Raw genomic sequence first — 10,774 nt, forward strand, 5'->3', positions numbered from 1 at the left:
TGTATATCTGAAGTATCTGAAATATCTGGCCTAGCATGTGTAATTCAAGAACTAAAGAAATACAAAGCTAGGGTTCTGAAATTCATGCAATAAACTGAATAATAACATGATAATATAATTTGGAACATAATATTAATAAATTCATAAATTTCTCTTGAAGTTCTAGAAACCTATATCTAATCATGACATGGGAATTAAGAATCTGACTGAAAACTAGAAACTCAATGGGTGAAAAGAACCCACTAGTGAAATCCCACATACCTGGTGATAAAATCCACTGAAAAATACTTAGGTTTCGGGGATGGAACTGCTAGAACTTGTGGTATTCTTTAACTAGGTTCTTGAGCTTTTTATCCTCTATTGCTTCTAATTTTCTAAGTTTTGATTTAATGATTTGACTTAGATATGTTTTAGTTATGTTTCTAGGCTTAAACTTACTAAAATCTAATGATTTAGGATCAAAACAACGTATATTAAGGTTTAAACGAAGTGGAAAAGGTCAAAAAGATCCCTGGGAAAGTTGTTGTCGGACCAAACGACGGCTAGGACTGACGGTCTGTCATCTGACCGATGCCCCGTCGTTGGGTCCGTCGATTGAGCGTGTTTGACATACCTTTACTAAAATGGGCATAACTTTTTAGTCGGAGGTCTGATTTTAGAAAGGTCGACGACTATCGAAAGATAAGTCAATTATCTATTGTGGGTAGGTCATGAGACACATAATTCATATTTTGATAAGAGTTATGACTATTTGAATTTGACCCAACTGTATTTCTCCTTAGGTGTCTATAAATTTTCCACCTACGATTAATTCCACCTACGGACCGTGCTGGTCATCCATAGCTCTTGTTAGAGAGTGGGTGAATGGGGTCTTGATCGACGGTCAGACTGCAGACCGTCGTCTGACCTACGGATCGTAAGTTCGTCTGTCTTCCAAGACTTAACCAATTTTTCTGGGATGAAAATATTGGGAAATTTTGATCCATCGACGGTTGTGTAGGACGGACCGCGGGTCAGGCTACGGTCCGTCGATGCCACCGTTGGTTGCACGTGCAGATTTTTCTGTAAAGCTGGTTTTTTGTCTGTTTTGGCTACGAGGTAATACATTAAGCTTTGTTAGTACATATAATATGTTAATAACTCAACAAGTAAATGTTTAGATAAAGAAAATTGAAGAGGTGCAAAAGTAACCAACAATAATAATCCAATCAATATGTATATGCCACATAACTCAATAAAACAAGATTATAAAGAACAATTTCTTTACATATTGTTTACTTACAAAACTAATTTTACTTTTAAGTAGGGATAATGCACAAGTATCCCCTGAACCTATGCCCGAAATCTCAGAGACACACTTATACTATACTAAGTTTCTATTACCCCCTGAACTTATTTTGTTAATATTTTTTTACCCTTTTTTTGTCCTACATGGCACTAGCTTGTGGGCCTAACCCTGATTGATTTTTTTTCAAGCTAGTGCCACGTAGGCCGAAAAGGGGTAGAAAATTACTTATAAAATAAGATTAGGGGCAATAAGACCTTAGTATAGTAAACGTGTGTTTCGGGAATTTTGGGCATAGATTGAGGGGGTACTTGTGCATTTTTCCTTTTAAATATGTAAGTGATCAAATTAAAAGTTTGCTAAAAGTAAAAGCAACTTTTTGAACTCATATGATTTTGAGATGGTAAGAAAAATAATGATGCATAGTCAAAAGTATAATATAAAATAAATTATATAGTAATTTACTTTGAGAGAAAAATAAACACAAATATTTTTACCTTCTTTTTATTTTCTCTGTTTTAGTCCTTCAATAGTAGAACAATCATTCTGATAACGTGTTGTAAAACTTAAGCAAAATAAGACAAGAAATATAACAGATAAAACAATAGAAATAGGGAGACAAAAAACTAGTACAGTTCTTATTCTTCAAAGTATTCACCAAATCTTCAAGTGTATACAATATGAATGTTTATGCCACTATTTATAGAATAACATAGAGGCATACAAAAGGTTAGTCATAAACATGACATTAACATGAATATAATGGAGGAGGTTATGAAAGTGAAATGTTAAAAAAAATAATGGTTATAAAGTTGAAAATTATGCAGGTTATAGTTATCTATGGGTAAGTTAACTCCTTGGTGCAGTGGACATCCACGGTATAATATTTATAATATATATAGATTTTTTTGAGTATAAAAAATTTGAAGAATTACAATATTTATTAATACCTATTAATAAATATAAATTATTGGCAGCGAGAAAGGGATTGAAATGAGTTTTCTGGAAAAAAATAATTGTGCAACACAAATGCATATTAATACAACATTAATACATATTAATAAATGTTAACTATGAAGAAGGAGAAGAGATAATACATATTCAGGTGACATTAATTCATATTTCAAAAGTTAATGCCTTATGGTGACTCGTGAATTCTTTTATTTCCAACGGAAGCTTTTATGTTTTTTTTTTTTAATGAAGAGAAAATTGAATACAAAACATTAATGTTTTATGTATTTTAAAATGATGAAAAAATCTCAAAAACAATCACAACAGAGATAAATAGGATTATTTTATATATATATATATATATATATATATATATATATATATATATATGATTTCGATATTATATGATTCGTAAATGAAAAATGATCAAATATACTCCTATTCTATTAAAATAGTTTATGTATATCCTTGTTATAGTTTTGATCCAAATATATTCGTTACATTTTCTATCCACATATACCTTTTTTATTATACTTTGAGCCAAATATGCTATCCATTAAATATTTGGTCCCAATCTTAAAATAGGAACGTCGAAGGTTGTGATTGATTAGTAGAACCCAAATTATCCAAATTACTCCTAAAAAATCCAAATAAAACTCTAAATATCAGCAACGGAGTAATGCCTTTGTTTTCAAATTCTCCCCCCAATGAGCATTCTAAATTTATTCATGAGGCGGAGAAGTATTGTTGAATATTACAAAACAATATAGTTGATAATTATTATTGTACGGATGAAGTTCTTCTTTATAGTATTCTCACTGCTCAACAATAGTTATTAACTATACTAAAAATAATTATTTAAAATATTTGTCCAATTTAAAAAATCAAGAGATAATTCACATTTTGTATCTGTTTTACCCTTACTATTAAATATTATTTATTATTTAACACATTTCTCAAAGCAAGAAATTTAATAAAGGAAAAAAATAATGCTCCTTATATCCCTAATTATTTGTTTACTTTTGAATTGTCATACCTATTGAGAAAATAGTGATTGACATAGTAAATTTATTATTTTAGCTCCATTAATTATGAAACAAATGAATTACAAATACAACATTTTGAAGAAGTTCAATAGAGTCAATTCCCTAAATGGTCACTCAAGTTAAGGAAATTATCTTGAAATATCTTTATGTTTCATTTAGAATTAAAATATCACTCAACTATCGCTATTTTCCTCCAAATATACTTAACACTTCAAAATCATTACTCTCTCCTAGTTGACATGACATGTCATTAAAGTCTTTTTTTTGCAATACTAAACTAATTTTAATTCATTGAACCCATTTAAATAAAATAATGATCGTATTATTTTTAATTTTTTTATTAGTTTATTAAGAATAAATTGTTATAATTAAAATCTTTTATCATAATTGAACTTTTATTCTTTTTATGTTATGAAGAATACATGTTAAGATTGTACTATAATTTTATCAATTTTGAATACTTATAAACACATACATTCAAAAAAAATATTAATATGCAAATCACGTGAACGTTACTTTACATCAATTAATTATAAGTTGTATAACAAATCAATAATATTAAAGGTCTATTAACTATTACAATAATATTAAATTGTGTATTTTGAAATTCATGTTTTCGATTTTTATTTTTGAAAAAAAGAAGAAGAAAGTGAATGATATTATATTCTAATTGATATGCCCTTTCATTAAATCATTATTTTAAAAAATAATAGACCTATCAAATTTTATGTCTCTATAAAATAAAATATATAAATTACATGAGAATTTATGAAGATTATAAGAAAAATCATTGAAAAAGTCTAATAACCTTATATATTGTCACTAAGCAAAATAAAATTCCTAACTACATTATTTGAAAATTTTTAAACAACCTCTTTAAATAAAAACATAAATTTGTAAGGCGCACCCAAAAGTTGGTAAGAAAGCTGAGAAAATTATTATTTAACATTTTTGATTTAATTTTTATTTTTATTCTTTTATTCTATATTATATGATATTATGTTATAACTTTTCAAACAACTAAACATCAATAAATAAATTAATAATTAATTGAATTTCTTATTTTAATTCAATAATATACATATTATATATGATTAATATACTGATAAATAAAGATCAAACTTTTATTTTCTATAAATATTATTCACTTATTATTTTCTTTTTAAAAAAAAGATATTGTAAGTATATATGGATTTCAAATCACTCAAATAATTACTTTTTCAATAATTAATCGACCTTTAATATTATTTATTCATTATATAATTTATGATTAATTAAAGTGAATTAGCTTTCATGAGTGATTTGTATCAATATTTTTGTGAATGCATGTGTTTATAAGTATTCAAAATTGATGAGATTATAGTACGTTTCAAAACGTATTCTGCATACATAAAAAATGATAGTTAGGTGATATTTAAAAAAGACTTTAATGACACGTAATGTAAACTAGGAGAGAATAATGCTTTTAAAATGTCAAGCATATTTGGAGGAACATAGTGATAGTTAGGTGATATTTTGGTCCTAAATGAAACAAAAATGATATTACAAGACAATTCTCTTAACTTGGATGACCATTTAGGGAACTGACTCAAGTTCTATATTTTTTAATGTAATTGAAAATATAATAGGTAAAAAAATTATCCTTTCTTGAATTATAAAAATAAATAAATAATTAGAAATAGCAAAAAAAGTAAGTAGACAAATAACTAAAAAAGAGGGAGGATGATAATATTATCTCTATTTTTTTTAAAAAAAACAAATTTGTCAAATAAAAAGTGTACAATTATCTCTATATTTTTTTAATGTAATTGAAAATATAATAGGTAAAAAAATTATCCTTTCTTGATTTATTAAAATAAATAAATAATTAGAAATAACAAAATAAGTATGTAGACAAATAATTAAAAAAAGAGGGAGGATGATAATATTATCTCTATTTTTTTTAAAAAAAAGAAAATTGTCAAATAAAAAGTGTAGAAGTAGAATCTCATATTTATATGGGAGACATCCGTTTTGCTTTGCCCTAAATTCAACACTGATGGCATTTTTGTAATTTCAGCATGAATCTAGATTTGGATACCTCAAGCATACAATTCGAGAAAATCATTTTTCATCCTTACTTTCAGCTGGCTGGTTACAACTTCAGGTATTTTCCTCGTAAAAGTTTTTATCTAATTTTCCCCTTTCTACCTTCTTGGTTCTTTTTCTTTTTCAAGTTTCTCAATTTGAATTTTTGGGTTTTGAAGGATAGATTGAATCACTTGATTTGACTTATTTTTTTAAAATCAAATCGTAGCGAACAAGGTGAAAATTCAGTTAGGTTAAGGTTTGGATAGTCTTTATGCACTCAAGACTTCACTTGTGAGATTACTGGGTATGTCGTTATTCAATGCTAAGTCTATTTTGTTGGGTGAGAATTAATCTTTTTTCTTGGTCTGAAAATTGTAATTAATTATTGCATGTTTTGGCTGTAACTTTATCTTGTAAGTTGTTTATCGCACTTTTCGTGATTAGCTTATCCTTGTTCTACCTCCGTATAGCAGTCGTGTTGTGTGTTGTTTGAGACGAAGTTCTTTGGGAAATAATCTCTCCATCCTCTGGGAGAGGTAGGGGTAAGGTCTCTGTCTTTCCCATACCACACTTATAGGAATATGTTGGATATGTTTGTAAGCTTATGTAGTGCAGATTTTGAACCAATTTTATAGTATACTGAATAAAACAACAGGGTAATTGGACAAAAAGAACCTAAATCACAAATTTCACATACAGAGAAGAGTTGAACCATGATGGGAAGATGCTTATCAGTTCAATCATCAAACCCAACCGAACTTAAATTTCAAACTTTGAATGGAATTCATCAACTAGCTGAAAGTTGTCGATTCAAGGCATGGTTTCTGGATCAGTTTGGTGTGCTTCATGATGGGAAACATCCCTATCCTGGTGCCATTTCGGCCTTGGAAAAGTTGGCAACTTATGGTGCAAAGATGGTAATCATTAGTAATTCTTCGAGAAGAGCATCCACAACCCTGGAAAAATTGAGGAGCCTTGGATTTGACCCGTCGCTCTTTATTGGTGCAATCACGAGTGGTGAATTAACACATCAGTATCTTCAAACGAGAGATGACGCTTGGTTTGCCTCAATAGGAAGATCGTGTATTCACATGACTTGGAGTGACAGGGGTGCTATATCTCTTGAAGGCCTCGGACTAGAAGTTGTAGAGAAGGTTGAGGAAGCTGATTTTATTTTGGCTCACGGAACTGAAGCCTTGGGGCTTTCTTCTGGTGCCGCAGTTCCTATGAATCTTGATGAACTTGAAAAGATACTGGATCAGTGTGCTGCTAAGAAAATCCCCATGGTAGTAGCAAATCCTGATTTTGTAACCGTTGAAGCTAGATCTCTGCGTGTTATGCCTGGAACATTGGCAGCCACGTATGAGAAACTTGGCGGTGAAGTGAAATGGATGGGTAAACCTGATAAGATAATATACAAGTCAGCTATGGAAATGGCTTCTGTTGTGGATGCCTCCGATTGTGTAGCTATAGGGGACTCCCTTCACCATGATATCAAAGGCGCAAATGTAGCTGGAATTGCTTCAGCGTTTATCACAGGCGGAATACATGCTGCTGAACTTGGACTTGGAAAATTCGGAGAAGTCGTGGATGATGATAATGTACATGCTCTTGCCTTGGCAAGCAATGCATATCCTACATATGTGCTGCCTTCATTTACTTGGTGAAGAATGTACTGTTCACTTTTGTACATCTTTTTGATTCTTTTGCTTTTGGTGTCAATCATTGTGTTTTAACTGAATTTGTTTTTTCCTTGAACCATCCATTTTATCTTGGTGGAATACAAGGATTTTCATGATCAAGTCTTAAATTACTTATTGTAATTATAGGTAAGGTGAACTATAAGAGAAATGGTAGTATTTTTTTTACTGATATTGTTGCAAGTCTTATGTTAAATAAACAAGAGGGAGATAGGGGAGATTATAACCTTTTTAACTTTGCAATTTAGAGCGGATATCCGTGTATGACATCTATACTGATGTCTAATAAATGGTGCATATTTACCATTTACAATTTGAAAATAAAAACACATTGCTTTTAGCAACAGTATCTCTCCACACATCTCATCTGAAATATCAAGGGTATATTTAGATCAACGATATGTTTAGAAAGTCATCTATTAATTGGAATTGGTATAATTAATGTGGTAGTAATTACACTGTCTATTAATTACACTGATTTGTGTGATTGCCACAGTTTAATTACATTGTAATTACACGTCATATTTGGATTCATAGTGTAATTACACATGTTCTGTTTGGATGAGCAATTGCAATCATAAAATTATATTAAATTTTAAAAATAAAAATTAATTAATTAAAAATTTATAATAGACAAACAAGAAACTTTATAAATGACGTTAAATTAAATATTTAAGATATATATTATTTTTTGAAAATATATTAATTAACAAACATATATTCTTCAACTAATATTATGAAAAACAATTGATTTATATTTTTTCAAATTAATATACTTCAACTGAATTGATAATAAAAACTAAAAATATGAAGTTTCTACGAAGTTTGTGAAATGCATGTTTGATAAAAAAGATTAATATATGAATAAAATGTCATAAATTATTAACTTTTGACAAAAGATATTCTATCAAGTCTAATTAAAAAATGACGTGTAATGTGAATTAAATATTATCAAAACAAATGAGACTGAAAATATAACATAAGTTATAAATTCAAAACAAAAAAATTAACATAATACTCTTATAGCAAATTTCAACATAACATACATTGATTTATTTTATTTAAAATATTTTTTAAAAAGTGTAAGTCTATACCTTACTTAATATTAAATTCTATTTTAATTTAAAAATTAGAATACTAATAAAATTTTGATAATGAGAAAATAAGCATGACACAATAAAATAGATAATATGAAAAAATTGCATAAAATACGTAAACTAAAGTTGAGAACAAGACGAAAATAAAATATAATTACATAAAATAAAAAAATGAACTTCTAAAATAATAAAAATAAAAAAAGAAATTAAAATAGTAGAAGTAAGCGAAATTAAACAAAATGAAATTAAAAAAAAAAACAAAATTGAAAAAGCAATCTTTTTTTAAAAATAAATTTAAAAGTAATCTGTAATTACCAACAATTCACAGGTAGAATTGTAGAGTGTAATTACCTTTGTCAATTACATCAATAACCTGCTAACCAAGTAATTACTTATTTAACCTAACTTAAAAGACGACGTTATTACACTCAGTTACACCAAATCCAATTACCAAAGTGTCCTTTGATCTTAGGCATATTTATATGCCTAGAATGCTGATTATGCCCACATCTATGTATAGTTTGAATTCAAAATTTATTTGTTTGTAGCCTTATATAGTATTTTAGTTGTATTTAAGCTAACCAACATGATTAGTTGTGTAAGTGAGCTTAATGGGAGAAACGAACACAAAAAGGGACAAACGAAGAGCATAGAGGATTCAAGTAAAAAGAGAGCCAGAAAGAAGTTAGAGAAAAAACCACTAAAGCAAGCCCGTGTAGCTCGCGCGTCGTGGAATTTATCGATAATTTGGATTGCGTAATTTTGCAGAGGAGTCAATTTCCTCTACAATCAAATGTAGGATGTGATCATGCTCCGCGGTGAATAGTCCCATGTTTTAATCAAAGAAGCACTCCGTGGAGTGCCCACATCGCGGAAGAGACCAAAATGTCTGGGATTAGAATTAGAAGTCCCTCCGCGTCGCTGGCCTTAATCCCAGATTTTGCCGTCTCAACTTTTAGTATAAATAGGTCATTATTTTATTTTATTAAATATTCTTTTTTTGACTTTTGAAGAACAACGACTTTGGAGTACGTTTTCGAGACTTTTTAAGGTTATTTCTTAAACTCTTTTTCTTTCAATCATTTGATGATTCAAAAACATTGTATGATTTTTCTAATTATGAGTAGCTAAATACTCTACTTCTACGGTTGTGACTACATGATGATTGTAATCTATTCAGTTTACTATTGGGTTTATTATGAACTATCCCATGAATCTTTCTTATGTTCTTATTTTCGTATTTCATGATTGATGACCATAGAAATAAATTTACTATCCCATGAATCTTTCTTATGTTCTTATTTTCCGTATTTCATAATTGATCACCATAAAAATAAATTTATTCTCCAAATTAAACTCGGAAGAGGAATAAAGGATAGAACATAGGGCATAAGGAGTTTGTTTAGCTCTAAACAGCTAGACTTGATTCGTTTCTAGGATAGAGATATACCTAGAAACTTTGCTTGGGTCACTATACAGGAAGATAAATTAGTGCTCGATATGTAATCATCCTATCCCCGCTCAACGATGTAGTTAGAGTGTTATCTATCGTAGGCGATTAGAGGTTGGGAGACCATAATCATACATCTAACCCTGTAATTCATTGGTTCAATAGTTATTAATAATCCATTCAATGATATTGATTGCATGAGTCTTGATAGAAGCTGTATCCGTGGACCTTCCCCAAATCATTGTTTAAAACCTTAGAAATTGAATCGTGTGTGTTACATTTCATTATAAATTTCGAAGTAGAAAATAAATAATCTTTAAATTTTGGACATTCATTTGTTTTTAACTGACACTTGAGAAGAATTAATTGTTTCTAAGTGTGAATCCCTGTGGGTACGATACCCGACTTTCAAATAGATCCACTTTATTACTTGTACAACCATATGCACTTGTTTGTGTGTTTTTGATGCAACACATTTTTAGCGCCGTGTCCGGGACTTTGGAATTAAAAAGTATTTGATTTTTTTGATTTCTAAGGTTAAAACACAGTTGTTGACAACTTGATCTTAGCATTTCATTGTTGCAGGTTGTTTTGAAACTCCAAACTGGACGATGATCAAGGATTGTTATCGCCTCTATCATAACCGAAATGATTCTTACACTTACATAAAAGGTTGAGATGAATTACATATTCAGTTCCTCTTGTTATTAGTGTACCAGAATCTCTTGTAACGAAAATGGAGGAAAGAAGAACCTAAAAATGGCTGCTTTGAGAGTACGAGATTTGGGAATTTCATGCCCCACCAATGTGAGTTTGTGCATTCAGAAATATGAACCTGGTCGGAGGTTTGAATTGAAGCAGATTGTGATGCAAATTTTGCATACAATGCAAATGGAATTTTTTTATGGTTTATCACACAAGGATCCTACAATTCATATAGATAACTTCCTCGAGATTAGTGATTTTTACACTGCAATTGGAGTGAACAAATATTACGTAAGGCTCACTTTATTTCCATTTTCTCTGCGTTGGAAACAAAAAGATGGCTAAATTTAGAGCCTGCGAACTCAATCGCCACCTTGAATGATTTAGCATAGAAGTTCCTTATAAGATTTTTCCTTCTAGAATAACAGCTAAGTTGAGGAGTGATAGCTTAGGTTTCAGACAGAAAGGTA

At 29.5% G+C, this 10,774-nt stretch overlaps 1 protein-coding gene across 19 annotated transcripts; it reads left to right on the top strand.

The window, feature by feature from the left end:
- The first annotated feature begins 5,241 nt into the window (after nt 1–5,241).
- On the top strand, nt 5,242–7,224 carry LOC101266398 (uncharacterized). Of its 19 annotated transcripts, none has more exons than XM_069292422.1 (4): nt 5,329–5,428; nt 5,579–5,656; nt 5,823–5,894; nt 6,052–7,224. In XM_069292422.1, the coding sequence occupies exon 4, from the start codon at nt 6,066–6,068 to the stop codon at nt 7,017–7,019; it is 954 nt and encodes a 317-aa protein (XP_069148523.1). In that variant the 5' UTR covers nt 5,329–5,428; nt 5,579–5,656; nt 5,823–5,894; nt 6,052–6,065; the 3' UTR covers nt 7,020–7,224. The 19 variants fall into 19 exon arrangements, with proteins under 19 accessions (XP_069148529.1, XP_004252255.1, XP_010314213.1 ...); XM_069292419.1 differs by having other exon boundaries at nt 5,406–5,428; nt 5,988–7,224; XM_069292418.1 differs by having other exon boundaries at nt 5,406–5,428; nt 5,826–5,894; nt 5,988–7,224.
- The last annotated feature ends 3,550 nt before the right edge of the window (nt 7,225–10,774 follow it).

The sequence above is a fragment of the Solanum lycopersicum genome, chromosome 12 (genome assembly GCF_036512215.1).
Source record: "Solanum lycopersicum chromosome 12, SLM_r2.1".
NCBI lineage: Eukaryota > Viridiplantae > Streptophyta > Magnoliopsida > Solanales > Solanaceae > Solanum > Solanum lycopersicum.

Bases quoted from the DNA above. Each gene is read 5' to 3' on its own strand.
- LOC101266398 (XM_069292428.1), top strand. From the start codon at position 6,066: ATGATGGGAAGATGCTTATCAGTTCAATCATCAAACCCAACCGAACTT.